We start from the raw sequence: 23,694 nt of genomic DNA, 5'->3' as shown, positions 1-23,694 counted from the left end.
CTCTGGCTGCCCCCACTCCCACCCAGCTTGCTTACACACACTATCTATCTAAAATAAATAAAATCTTAAAAAAAAAAAAAAAAAAAAAAAAAAGTAAAAACTAGCTCTCAGGCAGGCCACAGGCCAGATCTGACCTGGACCATAATTTGAAGGTTTAGACTATGACCTCCGATGTCAGCCCAGGGTTTTAAATTGTTCTCTGCAGAGAAATCAAATTGGGCAAAATAAACTCCAAGAAAGAGATGAAATTCAAGAAGGTCCTCATAAGCAGCACTGGGCTGTAGAAGCATGAAGACAAAAAAGGTGAAGGGGAGCTGTGGTGACCCCAGATGGTCTCACTCTGTAGGGATTATGTCACTCTACTACAGATATATGATGTCATAGAGGAATTTCTCCTCCTACCTGAACACAAGAATCTTGTCCCCAAGCTTCACACTTTCCTCAATCAGGTGGAAAAGCAGTACCATCTTGGGAGAGTTCTCTAAGACCCCAGTCTGGTAATTAGTCAAAAGGTCCTTGGCCTGCGAGAGAGAAATGAGGCAGCTTAGAGCACATCCATGCCAGAACACTAGAAATAAAATTCATTCCTCCCAAAGCAGAAATGTGTGGACAACCTTTATAATTCCCTTCAGAGACCTTGGCAGAATAGTACACTGAGCAACCCCCACCCTTTCCCCACAGAGGATTCATACCATCCCTTCTCAGCAGTGGTTTATGAGCAGACGATCTGCTTGACTCACCCATTCATATGTGACAATGTTGTTGCCTCGCTCCTGGAAAGGGTTGAAGCCAACCCCCTGTAGGAACTTGCTGTTCGTTGCCTCTCCCACTGAGGAGGCCAAGGTGCTATCCTCCCCCTTGCCTTTTGTTCCCTGTGATGAGCAACGAGCACTAGTTCCCGCTGAGCCAAGCTCTTCCACATCTAGGTCCTGCTCATTGGCCAGACTCTCCTTCTGAAGGGCTTCATACAGCACATCCGGGTGATTCCAGATCTGAGGTTCAAGTTAAAGGAGAAGTGGCACAGGGCAAAGAACAATCTAAGGGTATTCCAGGAGTCTGGAAACGCGCACTTGCTCAAATACACACCTCCCACAGCATACACTGTCACACCAAAAATCAAAGTATCTCCAACCCCCTCAGAGCCAAAGAGCCTACACATTCATTTTAACTAACCAACTGTGATTGCCATTTAACACGAGTGCAAGAGTTCCTACCAGTGGACATGCCCATATATTTGGTACACAATCAGAAAGGTTGTGTCAAAAGCCTTGCTTTCTTTTTTAAATAAGAATAATAATGTTCCTGTTTTGCACGGCTACAGCCAACTACTATATGAAACAAGACTAATCTCTCCCTATGGACAAAGGTATCTGACTTACAGATGACCAACCAGAAGTCATTTCAGGGACTATTCCTGGCAGGAGTTGAGAATTTCTGGGGTGCAGGGGGCCGGAGGGGTGGGGGTGGGGTAATAGGAAGGGCATGTTGGCACTGTAGCATCCTCAAAGACCATGTCTGCTGTAGCTTCCTGGCCCTGGTCTAGGACTGTGGCTACAAAAAAAAAAAAAAACCATTCTGAAATCCCATCTGTCCCCTGACACACACCTTCAACTGACTTATTAAAGCAGTGGTCAATCGGGAATAATACCCAACAGGTCGGCTGAGAGCTGTCAAAGAAACAGGTCCCTCATTAGGCAACAGGGAGCACATACTAAAGACAAGTCAGGGTTCATCCACCTGTTCATGGAGCTTTGTGCTAAAGATACCTGGGCCCTTCTGTCCCCAAACCATCTCAAGCATTACTAGGATGAAAGAGATCTCAATCTCATTAAACACAGAATCAAACAGAAGGTACCCCAAAAACTTCTCTAAGCTATATGTATCTTGAATCTTGATTACGTTAGCAGTCAAAATGCCCTACAATGTTCTTCCATTACCCCCTTTTTTCCCAAGGGGAAAAAATTAGTGAGAAAGGAAATGATTTCTCAAATTCGGTAAAACAAGTTGTACAAATGAATTGCCCAACTGCAAGGAGTACCATTTACATCCTAGGCTATGGGTGGCCCCCCTAGGAACTGAGCAGCACACACCGCCAATCTCTTCTTGGGGTCCCCCAGGCTCCCATGCAGACACAACCAAGGGTGGCCCCTCTCACTTTATTCTTCCTTTATCAAGGACTCCCAGCAGGAATAACTCCCTTGGGACCATGTGCATCCTTCATCTGTATGTCAGCATTCTCTGAGGTCTCAACATACCTTGCAGCACACACAGAAAGCCTTAAGGGGGTTCAGCCCCAGCCAGCCACTGCTACCACAGTCTCGGAAACGGTCCATGAACTGTGTGTACAAATCTCTCTGTATCTTCGAGAGCCGCACCAGGATCACATTTTCTTCCTTGGCAGGGAGATGAATCTTCAGCACAGTGTGGCCTCTCCTACAAAGGCAGGGATCAGACCTGTCAAGCAAGCCTCTGTGGCCAGGATGGGTCAGTGCAGGGAAACAAGAGAACTCTGTGTTTCTGCCCCACCTCCTCTTGGGGATCTCCACATTCACAGCAGCCTTGCGATAATGAGGATTGGTTTAATGACCATCAGAGGAAACTCATTTTAAGGATAAGAATTAGAGCAAAGAGGACTGGGTGGCAAAGACAGGGAACTTCAGGTTCCTACCCGGAGTCAGGGCTATTTCTCTCAGCTTTCTGCACAAATGCCATCTTAATAAGGAAAAACAAGGAGACTGCTTTAGACTACCCTAACTATATCTACCAAGATGCTGAAACTGGTGAGGCCATGCCGCTGAGAAGCGGCACTTCTATGCTTCTGCCAAGTCAGCAGAAGGCTAACTCTCTTTTGCTTCTCAGCAATTGAGGCAGGTATCTCTAGAAACTTCAAAGATTAACTTCTGAGTGAAGCACTTCTAGGCCAAACTTTCAGAGGACTGAAACAGCAGCTATCCATCATTTGTGTGCTATTCAGGAAAAGCTATTCACTAAAAGGAAAGTTTTACTATCACGCACTAGAAAGGGACCCTCCTGCTGTAATAGTCCCCCTTTAGGACAGCTCTGTGTTCCCATTACACACGATCTCTCTGAGGATTCAGAAGACAGAGCCCTAGGGACGGCTCACCTCTGCACGAACCCCTCCAGGAGGCTGTGCAAGACGTGGCTCCGGTAGCGCATCAGGCGGACATCCTGAGGCGTGCTGTCAATACACTGTCCGTTCAGGATGGGGCGCTCAAACATGTTGCTGAACTCCTGCCGGGTGCCGAGGAAGTCTGGGCGCACAAAGTCCACCATGCACCAGTACTCAATGAGGTTGTTCTGCAGGGGGTACCCAGTCAGCACCACCCGACGGCGAGAGCGAATGTTCTTCAGGGCCTGCGAAGTGCTGGCCTGGCAGTTTTTGATGCGGTGTCCCTCGTCACAAATCACCACATCAGGGCCAGGGCGGCATAAGGCCTTCTCAAACTCTAGGGAGGGAAGAGGATCCGGAGTCAGAGGGTGAGAGGGCCTGCTCTTAGTCAACAATATGAGAAGTAAGGGTGCACCCTGGAGGAGACAGAAGAAATGAAGGAAGCAGGAAAGCAAGAGTCAGCCCCCATTAGTGAAAGGGAGCCAACCATCCAGGCTCCTGCACATCTGGTGTGACCTGTTAACCTGGACTAATGACTCTTGCAGTAAATACCTCTTTTCCCTCTTTCCTTTTCTTATTTTTGTCTTTTTTTCTGTTAGGCTAAAGGTAAAACACCTTGCCTTCCTAGGGCTTATGCCAACTGGGTGGCAGAGAGCATGACATTACAGAGTACCAGACTAGGATTACAAACGGGTCTAGGTGAGGCTGATGGGAATCATCCAGACACTGCAGTTGGCTCTCACCCTTGTCAGTGTCTTGAAACAATCTGCAGGCTGGCTGGTAGGGAGTTAGCTAAAGGAAAGAATCTTCCTGGAGTTACCTGCCAGTCACTGCTAAATGGCAAATTCATACCAGCTCTACCACAGAAGGAAACCTAGAACAAACATAATCTACAGATGAAGAGACCTATAAAATGCAACAGCCTCTGAACCTAAAAAAAAACCCCTTTTTGTCCCAAATGGGCAAAAACCCCTTAGAAGAGATAATAGAACTACAACTATGAGAATGGCTTTCATTAAAAAAATGGAGAGAAATTCTTTTATAAATTCATAATATTACTACTACTCTGTATGCTAGTGATTTAAATACTGTATAAATATTTTCTTGATGCTATCTCAGAACACCTTTAGGATGAGGCGAGGGGGACCAGCACTCTCCCAACTGCTGTCAGAGAAACAGGGCCAAATGGGCAGAAGAGTCTCCCTGAGCCAGCCTGTGCATGGCCCACCCAGAATTCCACAGCAGGCAAGGAAAGCAGCACCTTCTGTGAGCCAGTGGAGGCCATCCCACCAATCTCAGGGACCAGGAATTCTGGCTCATGACAATACAATTCATCGATAATCTTTCAAATGTGACTTGGTGCTATTACAAACACTATTTCTTCTTCCTGAAACGCTACCCACTAAGCACTAAGCACACCCCGGGGACAGGTTCCCACCTCTCCGAAACTCCTGCTGTCGGTCTTCCTCATCCAGATCAATGATGACCGGGTGAGAACGTTTCTTGGTTTTCTTCGATCTACCTGTGGCAAAGGATTTCTTCAGGGTGAGGAGTCTGTACATTTCGTACCCCATCAGCAGCACCCCACCCTCTGACACCCAATCAGCCATCACTTTAGCACGAGCTGCCATTGTCCTGCAAGAGTGAACAGAGAAAAAAATTACTGCTTCCACTGTTCCCCAGGAAGAACTGCTCACAATCAGAGCCATGTTGATGTACATGCAGTGGCAGCATCACAATGGCCAGCCAGTTGCCCAAGGACTTTCCTAGCATCCCGGAGATGTTCATGTCACTGAGGATAGACTGGGTCACCGATGACAGTTAAACAGCAGAAAAACAGAAATGCAATGGCACAGGGCAAGCAAAAGTGACAATTCCTGGGATGCATGGGTGGCTCAATCGGTTAAGCATCTGACTCTTGATTTTGGCTCAGGTCATGGTTTCAGGGTTGTGAGAGCAAACCCCGTGTTGGGCTCCGTGCTGGGCATGAAGCCTGCTTAAGATTCATTCTCTCCCTCTCCCTCCACACCCACCCACCCACCCCTTCCTGGTCTTGTTAAAAAAAAAGAAAAGAAAAGAAAAACAAAAGTGACAACTCCCTTGGATATACATGTATGGCTACAATTCTACATTTGAGAGAGAATTTCAAGTTATTCCCATAATAAATATAAGGTAGTAAAAGCAAAGACAATATTCTTCATTTTACCTGCCCGGGCCCTGGTGAGTAAAGAGCCAAGGACAAACCATAAAGGAGAAAGAGCAGCAGAGCCAACATTCAGCACAGTCCCTCCACTCCTAAACAACTAAGCCCGGGCTATAATTCATTAACTGCATGTGGACTAACAGTCCTGAAATCCAAAAAACAAGAGCAGGTGATCAACTACCCAGGGGGCCACTCAGTCTCCTCACTTAGATGTGTGTGAACAAAGATCACAAAAGACAGCCTCTGCAGAAAACAAAGTCTATCTTCTCAATTATCCATGCCAGCAGGGGCCAGGGGAAGATAATATGGATAGTTGACTTGAACCAAGAAATAGCTTTAGAATCTGGGATATCAAGTTGAATTTATGAAATGAAAAGATAATTTTACTTTGATCTAAAACAAAAGTTTGTATTTTTCAAAGCTTGGAAGTTGTACCATTAGAATTCAACTATAGATCAGTGCTGAAAAGAGACTGCTGATTAGGCTTCTAAGAAAGAGAAATGTAAAAGGTGGACAGTTTCATTTCATCATGTTGAATTTTATTATTGTCCACATGGGAAAAATAGGATGATGTATGCATTTTTAAGGATATAAAGGCATCTTTAAGCAGAACATAAGGAATTTCCCAGGCTACCTGACTTTACTGAAAAGCCAGGTAGAGAAAAAAATGAGTAACAAGGGGCAGGGGCACATCGAGAAACCAAAAAGAATCTGGGAAGACAGGGTTCATAAGCAAATAGACTGCAGTGATATCCAGACCCCGGAAAGAAGTCTAAAAGGCAAGGGCAGGGGCGCCTGAGTGGCTCAGTGGGTTAAGCCTCTGCCTTCAGCTCAGGACATGATCTCAGGGTCCTGGGATCGAGCCCCACATCGGGCTCTCTCTTCAGCAGGGAACCTGCTTCCCCCTCTCTCTCTGCCTGCCTCTCTGCCTACTTGTGATCTCTCTCTCTGTGTCAAATAAATCCATAAAATCTTTTAAAAAATTGAAAAAAAAAAAACAAACCCACAACAATTTAAAAGGAAAAAAAACCCACAATTTAAAACCAAAGAGCAGAAGGTAGGCCACCTACTTGTGCTCATCATTCAAGATGTGAACTTTAAAGAAGCGAGGCTGGACTTCTTCAGGCTTATTGTCAGCTGGAAGGGCTTCAGGAGCTGGAAGCCACATGTTGAACTCTGCCAGCCAATTCTGAAGAGTATTGACCTAGTAAAAAGCCAAGTCCGGGAAGAGAGTTTTAAGAAACAAGCTCAAAGCTGAGCTCATTGAGCTTTTCAGTACCCAGCAAGGCATTAACCCAGAGTTCCTCAGAGGGCTGACTACATAATGCCTTCCCCAACTCTTACCGGCACAATGGCAAGGACAGTTTTGGCTGGCGTGTGGCGGAAGAGGACATCGATGAAGGATATCACTTGCAAAGTTTTCCCCAGACCCATGCTGTGGGCCAGGATACAGCCAAAGCCACTACTGGTCTTAAACCTCTCCAGGGATTCAACCAGGTTATCATACAGGAACCGGATCCCACCAATCTGACAAGGGACAAACACAGGCAATAGTTAAAGGAGCTGGCAAAGACCAGAGCTTTACGGATGCCTCGGTGGCTCAGTTGGTTAAGCGACTGCCTTTGACTCAGGTCATGATCCTGGAGTCTGGGACTGAGTACCACATCGGGCTCCCTGCTCAGCGGGGAGTCTGCTTCTCCCTCTGACCCTCTCCCCTCTCATGCTCTCTCTCTCTTTCATTCTCTCAAATAAATAAATAAAATCTTCCAAAAAAAAAAAAAAAAAGACCAGGGCTTTAGTTTTAGTTTCATTCATCCTGGAATTAGTGAGAATTAAATAAATGAGGAGACACCACACCAGATAGTTGTGGATGGCTACGGAAGTTTCCCTGTACCCTGCCTAGTCTATTGGCTGGTGACAGTCTTCCTAGAGAAAACAGAAAATCATTCACCTTGTACAATGAACCATCTAAGGCAAAAATCTGTAGTACCAAATTCTTGACAGGGTCTCTCACTCAGTCCCTGGTTGCTTACCTAGCCCATTCCATGAGGAGCAGTTCTTATTAAGAGTTCTTGTGTTGAGTCAACCTCTGTCTTCATGGAACGTCCACTCACTGGTCTTGGTTCAGGGCTCTGAGTCAACACAAACTACTCTGTTCCCTCCTATCAGAAAGTTGCTCAGACTTCGGATTCTTAAATCTCTTCTGGAACTACTTCCAGAATCAAATCAATTCCTAATTAAAGCACTGCCCTCCAGACAGCATCTCAATCAGTCTTGCAGCTCTCACAGAGGAAGCTCAAGATCATTAAGCCAAGAGATGTAGCACCTTCTACACAACAGGGCAAACGTAAGGCTTGGCCTTCCCATTCATCAGAAATCCTGAAGCACTGGGGTGCCTGCGTGACTCAGTCGTTAAATGTCTGCCTTTGGCTCAGGTCATGATCCCAGGGTCCTGGGATCGAACTCCGCATAGGGCTCTCTGCTCAGTGGGAAGCCCGCTTTTCCCTCTCCCACTCCCCCTGCTTATGTTCCCTTTTTCTCTGTCAAATAAACAAGTAAAATCTTTTTAAAAAAGAAAGGAAGAAAAAAGAAAAAGAGAAATTTAAAACATCAAATGCTAGGAGGAAGGATCAGGCCTTTCCAATAGAGGCTCTAGGTACCGTGCAAGTACTTCACAGGCTGTGATGCTAAAAACTACCAGCAGGTGATGCTCTCAGCAAGGAAGCTGAAAGGAAACAAAGAGGAGCGTCAAGATTTGTGGTACCTGATGAGGTTTCACTGCCCGTGCCAACTGCGGGGCCAGGAAGACATTCTCCTCCTCTGGAGGGTGGTTCAGGTTGACGAGGACCCGCCCCAGAGCATCACGCTGGTTTAAGATGTCATTCACATGGGTGCCACCCTTCTCCTCTTCCTCATCCTCCTCACTGACAGACTCACTGCTGTCCACAATGTGCAGAGTGTCCTCCTCTCCAGAGCTCAGTTCAATAACTTCTGAGACAGCCAACAAAACAGAACAAAAACCCAGGGAGCGGAGATAATTTACTGCTCATCACTAAAGCATTACGGCATGGCAAAAAAGTTACAACTTGTCATCACTTGTAAAGTTTTGAGTTTTATTATTTCCCTCTTCCAGCTTCGAGTTAAGACAAGGGAAAACCCTGCATTTACAAGGAGACTCAGGGACATTTGTCACAGTCAGACCCGAAACCCAATGGGGAAGGACTGACTTCTAGTCAGAGGTACAGCCAATTACTCAGGGGCACTGAGTCGGGAGGAAGTGGAGGCACCTCTGGCTCAACCTTACCATCTCGACTGCTTTTTTCATCCTCACTGCCACTGCTGCTGTCCAAACAAATGACTTCCTGGGCAAGGACCCGAGGAGGCAGTTGGGGACCATCGCTTGCTCTTAAGACAATTTCCTCTAGGGAAGAAAAGATGGAAGGGAATGTCAAAACCACACTTAGCTCAGACTTAGCTTCCAAATGACTTATCGGCCTTCTTCCTTTGTTGCCCTCAAGGGAACTACCCCACGAGGAGCGAAGTAGAGGGGTATCTTAAATACCTCAGTCCCCTTTCAAACTTCCCTTATCTTTACTGGTTCTTATCTCCTAGCACCCACCTGACCACTAAAAAAGATCCTAATCCCTTGGCATGTTACGATTCAAAGTTATGGGAGAAAAAATTTAAATAATATCAATCTGGGGCGCCTGGGTGGCTCAGTGGGTTAAGCCTCTGCCTTCAGCTCAGGTCATTATCTCAGGGTCCTGGGATCGAGCCCCACATGGGGCTCTCTGCTCAGCGGGGAACCTGCTTCTTCCTCTCCCTCACTCTGTCTGCCTCTCTGCCTACTTGTGATCTTTCTCTCTGTGTCAAATAAATAAATAAATAAATAAATTTTTTTTAAAAAAATAAATAAATAAATAATATCAATCTGAGGAGTATATTAAAAACACACACATGCACATTTTTTTTTTTTTTTTTAAGTACAGTCTATGCTCAAAGTGGGGCCTGAATTCACAACCTTGAGATCAAGAGTCCCATGCTCTACCCATTAAGCCAGCCAGGACCCCTGAGGGGTACATTTTTACCCATCTTAACCTTTTAGATGTTTCTAATCATGTGTTCCTAAGAAACTGAATGACTCAAAAATATTCCAGAGAGGCCACAGTCTTATTTCAGATCCATACTTCTGTGTGTGCCCAAGGCCTCTTCTCCCTACACTTCCTGCCACTTCCACTGCTTACCAGGAAGGAACTCCAGGGGAACTGTAGGAATGGGGGCTGCATAATCCTTCCTCTGCTGCTCCAAGCGTTTCCTTCTTTCCAACTCCTCCTGTTGTGCTGCTTTGGTAACTGGCTCCAACTGATCCTCTCGGAGCAGCTTTCTAAACATTACAAGAGTGAACACTTGGATTGGTTTGAGATTTGGGCAACGTAATGTCAAGCTAAAGAGTTCACTGCTGACCTCACAGATCTGAGGCATGAGGAAGAGAAGCCCCATCAGTCCCACACATCCATGCAAAAGGCAAGGTTAAAAAAAAAAAAGTGGGAGGGACTTCCAGGCTCAGGTGATTCTGGGCTAACATTTTTTCATATTATTTAACTTTCTAAGACAAGTCCCTGAAAACTCCTCTTTGCACACAACAGATCAAGAGTAAAACAGAGTAATTTGTGATTTATCAAGCTGAAAAATAATATTAAAAAATAGAGCTGTTATCTGGGAAAGTAGGATTATAGATGATTCTGCATCTTTATTTCCCAGAGTCTGAGTAAAATTTTTAAGCTATCATTACGTTCAAAAACAAAAAAGATGAGGATAGGAGGAGAAAAAGATCTCATTGATCTCCTTTCAATGGGAAAAGAAGGAAGGGCTGTGACAGAAGGGGTATTTAGACAGTTAAGGAAGCTCACATCTTCCATTCACTTAGCTCAAGGAAAAAGCCCTGCTTTGGACCAGAGAGTTTCCTGCCAACCGAAGTTGAGCTCTAAGAAAATGAGAATTCAACTTCTTTGATCTCCTCCTGTTTAGAAACAGAAGGGAACGTAAGGGAAAAAAAAGAGTCCAACAAGAGCACTCTCTCATACTTGGGCTGCCCCCAGGGTCTCCAGAGAGTAGGAAACTCCCCAGCATAGCCTGAGCGCCCACCACATTTGCCCCACAATGTCTGACAGCCTGGGGTGGTCCTGAAATGCATCTCCACTATTAACTGGGGCACACAGCTTACACTTTTCTTCTTTGGAAAAGGGACTCTCCGCTCAAACCAGTGCTGCTACTGACAGCCTTCAAATGAAGGTAATACCTCTCCTCCTTCCCTTCTCCTCTCACCCTGAGCACAACTCACCGTATGTTTCTCCTCATATGGGAGGGCTTCTGAGCTCTCTTCTTTTTGGGGTCCTCGGAGGCTAGGCTCTTGCCTTGGGGGCGCCTAAGCTGCTCTGAAGGCTCAGACTGAGATGAGGTAGTTGAAGTGCACCGCGGTGGCCGCTGCCCATCTTCCTCCAGCTGGGCACATTCAGTGCCACACATGTCTTCCAGGGATGGGTCTGAAAAGACAAGGAGACAGAGGTACAGGGACTAACCGTTATGAGGAGAAAAGTGGGTTTTGATGCAGGCACACCTGGGTTCAAATCTCAATTCAACAACTTATTAGCTAGTAAGCTAAAGCAAGTGACTTATGGCTCTTTGAATCTCAGTGGACTGATCTATAAAATGAGAACAGTGATGCCTACATTTCAGAGCTGTTATGAGGACTAAATCATGTCTTCATGTATGTGCATGTGCATGTGTGCATGTCTAGAACCAAGCCTGCTCCAGGGCAGGTTCACAACAAGTAATAGCCATCACTCTTGCTAAATTTAGCACTCTGATCAGAGTGAGGAAGCTTCATGGCTTCAGAATGCTCTGAAAGGGACAAGAGGTTCCAAGTACAGCTCACACTCACTTGTGTCTCATCTGCCAACAAAGGGAATATTCCTCCTTTTGATGTCCTGAAGTGTTCACTCCTTCAATTCACTGGCCAGTCAATGAGGGCTTACAACATGGCAAACACTGTCCAAGATGCTTCAAGGGATGTTTATATGACTTCCTCCTTGCAAGGAGTTTGTTTCTAGACATAATAAAGCAAGGTGTGCTAAACACCACAGGAAGGGCAGGTTAACTGATCTAAAGAAGTTAAAAATATAAGACATCATTTTTCGAGCCAGAGATAATTAGCTCAATCCAGAATAATTGCCTTAGGGTAACGGGAATATGAAAGACAATACTTTGTGGTGTGATCACACAAGGAATTACATGAGAAGTAAAATATGAGTGAAGCCTTGAAAGGTGAGAATGTCTAAAGGTACTGCCTTGAGGGAGGGGAGAAGAGGAGGAAATTTCTGGCAGAGGAATGTCGTTTGTGGCATGAAACACTGACAAGGACTAGGGCTGGCGTAGGAGGGTCCATGTGCGTACCTGTCTTCCTCAGTCTGCTGAGCAAACTTTCTGTTTATGGGATGGGCAGGCTCTGACAGTCACATAGATCATAAGCTTGTCTCCAAATCCACCAGAGCTCCCAGATATAAGAAGTACACAACTAAAAAGTCTTTCCCAAAGGTAAGAGCAATTTAAAGCAAGAATATAAATGCTATAACTGAGATGCACTGATCAATGCCACTTGGATCTCAGGCAGGAAGGACTCAGGAAGTCTGGGGTTTTGGTGGGATAATTTTTGTTTGTTTTTAACTAAACTTTAAAGATGTGCTTATTTATTTTAGAGAGAGAAAACATGAGGCAGGGCGCAGAGGGAGAGGGAGAGAGACTCTCAAGCAGACTCCACTCTGAGCACGGAGCCCGATGTGGGGCTTGATCCTATGACCCAAGATCACGACCTGAGCTGAAGTCAAGAGCTGGATGCTCCACCAAATACACCACCCAGGCACCCCATGCTGTTAACTTAACTTTAAACTTTATTTGGGTTTCACCAGTTTTCCACTAATGTCCTTTTTCTGCTACAGGATTCCATCCAGGATATCATATTGTATCTAGCTCTCATGCCTCAGTCTCTCTGAACTGTGGCAGTTTCTCTTCTTGTCTTTCATGACCTTGACAGTTTTTTGAAAAGTACTGGTCAGGTGTTTTGCAGACTGTCCCCTAATTTGAGCATCAGATGTTTTCTCATAATCAGAATGGAGTTATGGTTTGTGGGGAAGAATACTGCAGAAGTAAAGTAAAGGAAAGAAGAAGTAAAGTATGATGAGAAGGATACTCATCACATCTTATCAAGATACATGCTATCATGTATCATATTACTGATGATATTAACCTTAATCACTTGTTTGAAGTGGTATCTGCCAGATTTTTCCACTATAAAATCACTATTTTCCCCTTTCCATATTTTAGAAGCAAATCACTAAGCCCAGGCACATTCAAGGGAAAGAGAATTAAGCACTATTTCCTGAGAGGGGGCATCAGAGAATTTCTGGACATAGTCAAAATCACATGCAAATATTTGGGGTGGTAAGGGACTGTGAGGCTTTGAGAATGCAAATATCCAGTTTCTTAAAATTTACCCACTCATTTTAACATCTATCAGTGGATCTTACCTTGAGAAATTATTACTGTTGTGTTCTAACAGTGGTTTTCTATTTCCCTCTTCACGTCAACATTCATTATTTGGAATTCTTCTGTAAGGAAGATCTGTCCCTTCTCCCTCATTTATATATTCAACATTTATTTATAAATAAATCAATATTTATATCAATATATAAATATTTATTTATATCAGTATGGACTCAGGTGCCAATGGGGTAAGAAACACTGTAGGCTCTGGTAAAGGGAGACAGTGTTGCCATAGACTTCAGTGAGTGAACCAGTAAGCCAATGTCCCCAAACAAAAAGACAGACATATCATGGGTCATCATTGTATGCACCTAATCACCAAAAAATAACATATCATCAGCCAGTGGCCAAGTCACAAAATCATAAGTGTTCCAAAAAAAAAAAAAATCGTAAGTGTTCCAGATACTCCATCACTGCTTATCTTCTGTGGCTTGGTATATAGCCCCTATTGCCATTGTGGGTTCCTTATGGTCTCTTTTATGTGGATGTCAGGTTCTAGAACAGCACGGAGTTGGGAACTAACATTTCCTGAGAGATAACCGAGCATAGGGGTTCATTATGGACACTGAAATCAGACTTCTGGGGTGTGAACACTTGCTGTCTCTTATCTGCTCCTCAATTATAAAAAGGAAGTAACAACTGTCATGCTATTCCTCAGCCTGACAGTTGAGAAGATGGTTATTTGAGAGAGCTTAGACGAAGTGCTGGAACTATGTTCAGCACATAGTAAACACCATATAAAATAGCTGCTGCTTTTCCTAGGACTACTCCCATTCCAGCCACAAGGAATGAGTTTGGTTTCTTACCTGGTTTCTTATCTCCTTTCTTATGATAATGGCAAGGTGAATTTTGCTCCCCTCATTCTAAATTTGAGAAACCAAAGCCGTAAAAAGTTTAAAAAAAAAAGAAAGAAATAGCTCACCTGTGGGTATATAGGAAACAAGCAGGAAAACAGAAGCAGAGAGTTAACAGAATAAGCTTCATGGTCAGGCAATGTCAGGCTAGTGTTGAATCCTGGCTCTGTCACTTACTTATTAGCTCTTCGTTCACGGATTCAACTTTTCTGAGCCATAGTTCCCCAGAGCTGTAAAATGGGGATGTTGAAAGCTCTCTTAGGGAAAATGTTCTTCTTTAAACCCAGGTCCTGCCACACTCTGTGGAACTTCATACTCCTGACCACACTGAACAGTCCAGGAGCAAACAAAGCAACAGGGCTTAGTCAGCCATGCTGGGGAGCAGTATCTACTTACGTGGAAAATTCAAACCTTAACTGTTTATCTTACTAAAAGATCAGAAATAAGAAAGCAAAAGGAGATGCAGAAATGATACAACCTGCATTGTTCTCACAAAATGAATGTTTCTTACAAATACACATTTGCATGTGTGAACACATGTACACACACACACACCCCAGCCACATGAGACTGTAGACCACATCTTCATTCTAGATCTCCACATGAGACTACCACAAACTAGCTACTGCTGCCTCTCCTGCCACTTGCCTTTTAGTTTAGCCCAACACACATAGGAGCATTTGATTACCAAGCCCTGTACCAAGGCACAATGGAATGGTCCAGATGGGGAAACATGTGAGGTAAGCACCTAACAGGAACAACACTTGGGGAAAGGATACCCAACCCTGCCTTGCCTAGGGCTGGGTAAGGGGGACAGGATGCTTCCTTGCAATAGGTGAAACCTGGGTTTAATCTAGTATAATAAGTAGGTACCAACTAGTAAAGGGAAAGAAAGAACATTCTAGGCAGATAAAGGAACATAAGCAAAAGGAATAGATACTTTAGACAAGGAGGAATAGTTGGGAAAATACAGGCAGTTCAATACTGGCTAAAATTAATTAGGAAAATCAGCAGCAAGAAGGGCCTTCCAACCCAACAACCACTTCCCCTTCTCTCCTCAGGAGCCCCTCAACCAAGGCAGACTGAAGTGTAGACTCAAGATCCTTCCTAGATGCTGGCACAGATGTCAACCCCTGTCCCAGGGAGGACTACTTCCAAGGCCCTTTCTTCCTAGCCTTCTACATTCTACTGACAACTGTTTGGACAGGGAGAGGAAGCTAATGTGGCCAATATAAAATGTGGGGGTGGAGGGGGATAGTGGGTGTGGACATGTGCGCACAAATGCACATGCACTCACATGTGAGTATCAGGGGTTATTCACTCTCCTGCAGCAGCAGTGGAAGTAGCTTCCTTGGCCCTCACACTGAGAGATCACCGGAAGTTTTTAGGTATCTACCTAAAACTTAGGTATCTACTTGCTTTTTGAAGAGCAAAGGGGAACTGGCTAAGAGAGGCACCAAACAAGAAATGTTCATAAGGGGACAAGGCAATACCACTAACAGAAGCAAGAGATTAAAACATCACAGCCCCTTCTCTGTTACCACAGGATCCACAGCAGGCCTTTTACAAAGGCCTCTAAAAGACACCAAGAGTTCGGGGTGACAAGAAGCACTGGGAATGCAACATGAGCCTTGGCTTGTGGACATCTTCCACCCACTGAGAACGTAAGGTGCTTACTGCTTGTGTGTCCAGCCAGACCTGAGAACTGAAAGAGAAGCTCCAAAGGAGCTGCAAGTCTGACTGGCTACCCTCCCCTCAAACGGTCCTCTCCTATTTCCACCTGAAGCACTGTAAAAGGAAAGGTCAGCAATTCTGTTTTCCTTAAGAAGAACGACCACTGCTTCAGGGCCCCCACCCCTCCAAAGAGCTAATACTTCCATGGCATTGTCACATAATATTACTGTCACCTCTCTACTAATTCACAGCCCTCAATTCTTCTCTCCTAAAGGGGGAGGCTATCACATTCTTCCTCCCAAAGGAAGATGTGGCTGGATAGCAGAGTCCCTAAGAGGGGACATCTCTTGCTAAATGGATACTTCCACCAAAACTGCAGCTTGCCCTACACAATTACACTTGAGGCTGGGTTGGCACACTTCAGCTTGGTGTTTTGCTAGGTCCTCTGACCTGGTTCTGATAATGAAATTTGATGTTCTCCTGGCCTTAAGGCCTTTTGTTTCTATTTCACAAGCAAATTTATTGAGTAACCACTTGGAGGAACAGTTGGAAGCAAGGTTAGAAAGTAGGCAGATAGGAGAGAGTCAGAGTATACAGGGCAGGATAAGGGGTCTGAACTTGATCTATTGGGTACTGGGAATTTGTTGCCAACTGTTCTACCTCCTTTTTCTGGTTTCTGCCTTGCAGTGTGTGATGTTTCTGGGAGGAGGAAGAAAAAATCTAATAACCTTTCAATATTACAGACAAATTCACAATCAAACATTCCAACTTACAAGGTCTAGCTTTGAATTCCTGTCTGACCCAGGGTTGAATGCGGCCAAGTACAGTAGCAATTTTTAAATGATTACAGTATATACAATTCTCATGTACACTTAGTTCAGACACAGGTTTCCCCTTTACACAGAGGCTTTAGGTCTAAACCAGCTCCTTACCAACCAGTATTCTTTGAATTAATCTTCAGCTTCTGGATTCAACAACTACTGTTTACTTGTTAAAGAGCTTTAGTTTATAGATATACTAATATTTAAAGTTTGTTGTCATGTAAGTTAATGTCTTACAAGTGCTTCATTGCTGCTTCATGATGCTTATTATGAACTTTCTGGGTTTTACATAACATTATAATATATACCACATCTTAAACTATTTTTAAACTATTACTTCAAAATTTCTATAATTAATTCTTCCCCAATTCAAACTGCATGCTCTTTTGTATCTTCTTCTTTTTTTTTTTTTAAAGATTTTATTTATTTATTTTACAGACAGAGATCACAAGTAGGCAGAGAGGCAGGCAGAGAGAGAGGAGAAAGCAGGCGCCCTGCGGAGCAGAGAGACCGATGTGGGGCTCGATCCCAGGACCCTGGGATCATGACCTGAGCCGAAAACAGAGGCTTTAACCCACTGAGCCACCCAGGTGCCCCTCTTTTGTATCTTCTGAAAAATGAACCATATGAATTTACAACCTGTTATCAAAATCATTAATTTAACTTTCAAAGATAGTCCTCCCTAAAATTCTGGAATATAATCCACCAAACACTGCTAAAGAAAAAGAGAAAAGGATCAACAAGGAGGTAGAGAGACATGTGACTTAAAAGTAAATGATTATTATCACCCAAATTCAGGATCATAGAATCAGATCTGGTCGCAAATACCTCTGAACTTTCTCCTTCACGTGAGCCAGTTGTGCGCAGCAATCACCAGAGTTATATAAACACCAACGAACACTTACATAAGCTTCTCAGGAATGAGTTATGAACATCATCACGACAAATGTGACTAGGCAAATGAGGAACAATGCAAGAAAAATCTCTATGTTTCACTCATTGGGGGTATAAGGTACACTTGCAGGGGTCTCTCTCTTCTTTCCACCCAATCCCAACTATACAAACAAAGCTCAGTGAATTCCAAGTCTTACCACATGGTGCCTGATGTGATGCAAAAGGATGTATACACCACAACTATTATGTGCATGTGCCAAAACATTACTTGAACCTCAACACACCTTGAGATCTCACTACTGGTTTGCAAAAATACAGGGAAGAAGGACCATGTTGACAGACTGGAGTGGCCAATGGAGATGACTGACACTCTGTTCAGAGGAGCGACCAGCAGTGTGATGGAGCAGGCCAGGTACCGCTTACACCTGAGATAGACTACAGGTCGGCATGTACCAGAGGTGGAAGTCCAAGTCAAACGCAGAAGGACAGCCCCCCTGAGCAGCCAAGAGTGTCATCTGAACCGGAAGCAATTTCAGCAGCAGCCAGTACCTATGGTGGGTTTCCAGGCGAACTGAGGCCTTCTTAGCTGAGACACCAAGACGTGGTAAAAGCAGTATTAGAACATCCAGATGGCTGATTTCCAAGCAAAAAAACAGAGGATAATGTATTGATGTATCTGAATCAGCTGACAATGTAATAAAGATAATATCCATGATTTTTAGAAAACAAAAGAACTATGTTAAATTTGTTAACCAAGACCACAAGGATGCAATTGGCAAAATCTAGAAATGTATGAAACTAGAGTAACAAGTGAATCCTTTTCTTCTGCAAATAAATTGCAAGGAAAAAAAGAACACCAAAAAGAGGTAGGAAAAACTCAGAATAAAGAGATTTGAAAGACAAATGAACTAAATGTGGGATTTATAGGGATTTTAATGAAATAACAGTAAAAATAATCTTTAAAAGATAATCAGGGATTATCCACATATTTCATGATATAAGGAATTATTGATTCAAAATACTGAGGTGTGATAATGGTATTGTGTTTATTTTTGTTTTTGCTTCTAGGACTTTAATGCTAGAAGATAGAGTGAAAACACTCTGAAGTTTACAGATAAAAGGTTACAACTTTAAGGATCTACTTCCAAATAATCCAAGGTGGAGGGGAACAAATGAAACCAGACTAGCCTTGTATTTACAACTATTGAAGAGAATACTGGGAATACTGGGTTCATTTTACTACTGTCTCTTTTTCTATTTCATTTGAGATTTTCCAGAATAAAACTTCACGACTGTTTTAATTTTAGAAGTCTTAACAGAAGATAAAATATAATAAGCATGAATCTCTAAACTATTTAGATCTCAACTTTTCCACATTTGTTAATATATATGCACATATTTTGCACCGGTAACCAATGAATACACATCATTTTGTGTTCTGTTTTGGTCACATGTTACATATATATAAATATTTCTTTGACATAGTGACATAGTCCACATACTCATCATTTTAATGAAGGGTATCAGTATATAACAGAATGCTTTGTCATTCAGACTATTTCTTAGTTTTTATTTGTATCTATAGTGGCATAAATATCTTTGTACAAATTATTTTTCCCTTTGATTTAGTTATTTGCGGTACAATCCACTACAGCTGGGGAAATGAGCAAAGAGTTTAAATGTTCCAATATTGGTAAACTTTTTCTATAAAAACCCTGACAGTAAACACTTCGGGTTTTGTAGATCATAGGTCTCTGTTACAACTACTCAACTTTACCAGAGCAGCTCAAAAGCAGCCATACATAAACATGTAAGTGAACAAGAACAGCTGTGTTCCAGCACAATTCTGTTTACAAAAACAGGCAAGAACAATTCTGAAAAAGAACAAGGGAGGACACACACTTCCTGATTTCAAAACTTAACTACGAAGCTACTATAATCAAAACAATGTGGAACAGGCATAAAGACAGCCATACAGACAACTGAAATGGGACAGAGAGCACAGAAATCAACCCTCACATATATGGTCAAAGGATTTTCAACCAGAGTACCAATACCATTCACAGAAAAAGGACAGTCTTCTCAGTAAGCAATACTGGGAAAGTCAAATACCCACATGCAGGGGAATGAAATTGGACCCTTACTCTATACCATATACAAAAATTAACTAAAAAGTGGATCAAAGACCTAAATGTAAAACCTAAAAATTATATAAAACTTAGAAGAAAACGTAAGGGGAAAACTTGATGACACTAGATTTGGCAATGATCTCTTGGACAGGAAACCAAAGGGACAGCAATAAAAGAAAAAAAAAAAAAAGACAAAATAGACTTCATGAAAACTTAAAATTGTGGGCATGAAAAGACACTATCAAGAAAGTGGAAAGACAACCCATGGATTGGGAGTAAATATTTGCAAGCCATGTATCTGATGTGGGATTAATATCCAGAATATACAAAGAACTCCTAAGACTCAACAACAAAAACCAAACTGATTCAGAAATGGCAAAGGATATAAACGGACATTTCTCCAAAGAAGATCTATAAATGCCAATAAGCACCTGAAAAGATGCTTAAAATCACTAATCATTAGGGAAACATAAATCAACACTACAATAACATATCACCTCAAAGCCATATAGGATGGCTATCACCAAAAAAACAAAGAGCCAGCGTTAGCACGAATGTGGAGAAATTGGAACCCTTGAGCACTGTTGGCAAGAATGTACAATGACACAGCTGCTATGGAAAACAGTATGGCAGTCCCTCAAAAACTTAAAACATGGGATTGCCATATGATCCAGCCATTCCACTTCTGGATGTATGCTCGAACTGACAGTAGGGTCTTGACATATAGCTGTGTTCTACAGCATCATTATTTATAATAGCAAAGATGTGGAAACAACCTAAGTATCCACTGATGGATGAAGGGATAAGCAAAACATGACATATACAAACCACAGCCTTTAAAAAGGAAGGAAATTCTGACACATGCTACAGCACGAGTGAATCTTGAGGACATTATATTAAGTGAAATAATTCAGTCACAAAAGGACAATATACGATTCCATCTATATGAGGTACTTAAGGTAGTTAAAATCATAAAGACAAAAAGTATTATGGTAGTTCCCAAGGGCTAGGAAGAAAAAGTAATGGAGGGATGATTTGATGGGTACAGAGTTTTAATATAGGATGATGAAAAAGTTTTGGTGATGGATAGTGGTGACAGTTGCAGAACAATGTAAATATACTTAATGCCACTAAATTCTACACCTTAATATGGCTAAAACAGGGTGCTTAGGTGGCTTAGTCAGTTGTTCATCCTACTCTTGATCTCAGCTCTGGTCTTGATCTCAGGGGTCATGAGTTCAAGTCCTGTGTTGGGCTCCATGCTGGGCATAAAGCCTACTTAAAAAATACAAAATTAAAATGGCTAAAATGGTAAATTTTTTAAAAATATTTTTATTTATTTATTTGACAGAGAGATCACAAGTAGGCAGAGAGGCAAGTGGGGCAGGGGGTTGGGGAGAGCAGGATCCCCGCTGAGCAGAGAGCCCGATGCAGGGCTCGATCCCAGGACCCTGAGATCATGACCTGAGCCGAAGGCAGAGGCTTACCCCACTGAGCCACCCAGGTGCCCCTAAAATGGTAAATTTTATGTTCTACATATTTTAGCACACACAGTTGGCTTAGTCATTATGCTAAGTTAAAGAAGTCTGACACAAAAGGCCTCATATTATACCTCTATAAGAATATATACATATTTTTAAATGTTGGCTTGGTGCTTCTCCTTCCAGCAAAGGTGGAATAGCAAACCAACACTTGCACTATGAACAGCTAGAAATATGTTATCAAATTTAAAAACCACCACAACAAAGTCTTTTGAAGGCACTGAAGAGATGCTGAAAGGACCAGAAGTAGAAGGGACAAGATTCGAGAGAAAGGGAAATCAAGAAGAGATGAGCCAGCATTCTACTGCCATTTATTCCCCTCTTCCACCAAGTCCGGTTGCTGGAACAAGGTTAGAGTCACCCAAATAAAAGGCTGTTAATAAGAAGCAAAGAAACCAGAAGAACTTTTGACAATTTCATTGGACTAAAAAGAGAAAACTTGAAGACATGAGGGACCATTAGCCTGGTGAAATGGGAAAGGCAGAACTGAGCCAAAAATTTAGTTTATTTCCATTCAAGTCATTTACTTCACTCTAAAGCTGAGTGAGATGGAAGTTGAAAAGCTAAGAAGAAAACCACTGAAAAGTAGAGCTGATGTTTCTGTAATCCTGAGGTTCAGAGAAGATAAGCATTAGAATTTAGGAACAATCAGAGCAGATGGGCCCAGTGAACATCCTGACTCTCAGTTGGAACTTACAGGATGGCCACACTCTAGAAACAGGGGTGTGCCAGAAGTAAACAAAATCTCTTAAACTATGATCAGCATTTATTCAGCTTTATCTTGCTGGATGAAGGTGATCAGCCCCACTATATGTACTTAGAAGAGGAAAAAGAAACCCTCTCTAAAGATACTATCTATAGCCTCTGTAAGTTTTTATATATACTGTCCAGCATTCAATGAAAAATTACCAGCTATGCCAGGAGACAAAATCAAATGGTCAAAAACTAAGAGGGACAAACAGACAACAGAACCAGCATCACTGGTGATCTAGATACTACAAAATAAGAAACAACTGATAAAACATGTAAAAAAAAAAAAAAAAAAAAGAAATGGAGAAAATAAATGAAAGGATAATGTCATCAGATAATTAGATAATACATATTATCAGATAATCTGGATAATGTCACCAGATAATCAGAATACATATTAATCAATTCTCACTGATACGTGAAATTTAAGGGAAAAAAACAGAGGATCATAGGGCAAGAGCAGAAAAAATAGAACAAGATGAAACCAGAGAGGGAGGCAAATCATAAGAGACTCTTAATCACAGGAAACAAACTGAGGGTTGCTGAAGGGGAGGTAGGTGGGAGGATGGGGTTACTGGGCAATAGGTATTAAGGAGGGCACATGAAATACTGTGCACTGGGTATTATATAAAACTGATGAATCATGAATCACTGGCCTCTAACTCTGAAACCAATAATATATGCTAATTAATTGAATTTAAATTTTAAAAATAATTTTTAAAAAAGGAAAAAGAATCAAAGGCATATTCTAGAAACAATATATATAGTAAGTGGAATCAAGAAGCTCTGTGGGGGCGCCTGGGTGGCTCAGTGGGTTAAAGCCTCTGCTTTCAGCTCAGGTCATGATTCCAGGGTCCTGGGATCGAGCCCCGCATCGGGCTCTCTGCTCAGCAGGGAGCCTGCTTCCTCCTCTCTCTCTGCCTGCCTTTCTGCCTACTTGTGATCTCTGTCTGTCAAATAAATAAATAAATAAAATCTTTAAAAAAAAAAAAAAAGAAGCTCTGTGGATTATAGGTACGATAAACAGAAAAAAACAAAAACAATAAAAAAGAATTCCCTTGGAGATTATATAGCAAAAGTGTTGAAAACTAATAAAGAAAAAAAATTGTATAAGCAGTCACGAGTGGGGGAGAACACAATACCTTCAAAGGAGCAACAATAACAATGGATTCTTGAGACCTAAAAAGACACTAGAACATGATGGAAAGTTTCTAACCTTTTTTAAAGAAAATAACTGGCAACCTAGAATTTTGTACCAGCTAATATATCACTCAAAAACAAGGGCAAAATAAAGCAACTTTCAGACAAACAACACACAGATTAAATTTGTTGCCAAGAAACATACCCAAAAACAAATACCAAAGACAGAAAGAAAATTATCTCAGACAAAAAACAGAAATGAAGGAGGGAATGAAAAACAACAAAAAGGGAAGTGCTCCTAACCATTTCTAATTGGCACTGCTTGATTTGATGTTTGGTCAAATAAACTCCTAAAAATTAAAAAGAACAACGAAAGGTCTATGTGTGGAAAATATAAGTACTGACTAGAGAAAAACATTTTGTGGCACTTAAAATATGTAGAATTAAAATAAGGATATATAACATAAAACACAGGAAAGAGGTAAACATTTAAAATGTTCTAAGGTGGGGCATCTGCATGGCACAGTTGGTTAGCGTCTGACTCTTGGGTTTCGGCTCAGATTGTGATCTCAGGGTGATGAGACAGAGCCCCACAACAGGCTCCATAGAGTCTGCTTAAGATTCTGCTTAAGCACAGAGTCTGCTTAAGATTCTCTCTCCCTCTCCCTCAGCCCTTCCTGCTCAAATTCTCTCTCTCTCTCCCCCAAATAAATAATCTTAAAAAATTAAAAGTTCTAAGATTCTAATATAGTTGGGGAAGTAATAAAAGCAATGATTCATATCAGACAAGTATGCATACTGTAATCTAGGATAACCACTAAAAGCATAGTAAAAGACTGTATAACTAACAAGCCTATATAGGGAGAAAACTGAATCATCAAAAAACCAAAAAAACCAAACAAAACAAAACCACCCCACAAAAAACAAAACCAAAACAAACTTGATTAATCTTTTTCTAA

General features: G+C 42.3%; 1 protein-coding gene and 1 pseudogene across 4 annotated transcripts in view; one reads left to right on the top strand and one right to left on the bottom strand.

The window, feature by feature from the left end:
- LOC111143968 (RAD54 like 2) overlaps positions 1 to 23,694 on the bottom strand; it is a 111,292-nt gene that overhangs the window by 14,901 nt on the left and 72,697 nt on the right. For 2 of the 4 annotated variants that reach the window (XM_022498006.1, XM_022498005.1), the window contains 11 exons: positions 10,675 to 10,876; positions 9,578 to 9,717; positions 8,638 to 8,754; positions 8,098 to 8,324; positions 6,678 to 6,860; positions 6,404 to 6,537; positions 4,569 to 4,765; positions 3,125 to 3,467; positions 2,256 to 2,433; positions 741 to 992; positions 403 to 521 (listed from right to left, as the gene is read on the bottom strand). In XM_022498006.1, the coding sequence (XP_022353714.1) occupies positions 403 to 521; positions 741 to 992; positions 2,256 to 2,433; positions 3,125 to 3,467; positions 4,569 to 4,765; positions 6,404 to 6,537; positions 6,678 to 6,860; positions 8,098 to 8,324; positions 8,638 to 8,754; positions 9,578 to 9,717; positions 10,675 to 10,876 (2,092 nt within the window). Of the gene's footprint in view, positions 1 to 402; positions 522 to 740; positions 993 to 2,255; positions 2,434 to 3,124; positions 3,547 to 4,568; positions 4,766 to 6,403; positions 6,538 to 6,677; positions 6,861 to 8,097; positions 8,325 to 8,637; positions 8,755 to 9,577; positions 9,718 to 10,674; positions 10,877 to 23,694 lie in introns of those variants that run through there. The other 2 variants (XM_022498007.1, XM_022498008.1) reach the window with 2 other exon arrangements.
- On the top strand, positions 17,574 to 18,251 carry LOC111143899 (annotated as a pseudogene).

Source organism: Enhydra lutris, unplaced genomic scaffold (genome assembly GCF_002288905.1).
Source record: "Enhydra lutris kenyoni isolate GAN:26980312 unplaced genomic scaffold, ASM228890v2 scaffoldscaffold10, whole genome shotgun sequence".
Classification (NCBI taxonomy): Eukaryota; Metazoa; Chordata; class Mammalia; order Carnivora; family Mustelidae; genus Enhydra; species Enhydra lutris.
This window is presented reverse-complemented; position numbering and strand designations above follow the sequence as displayed.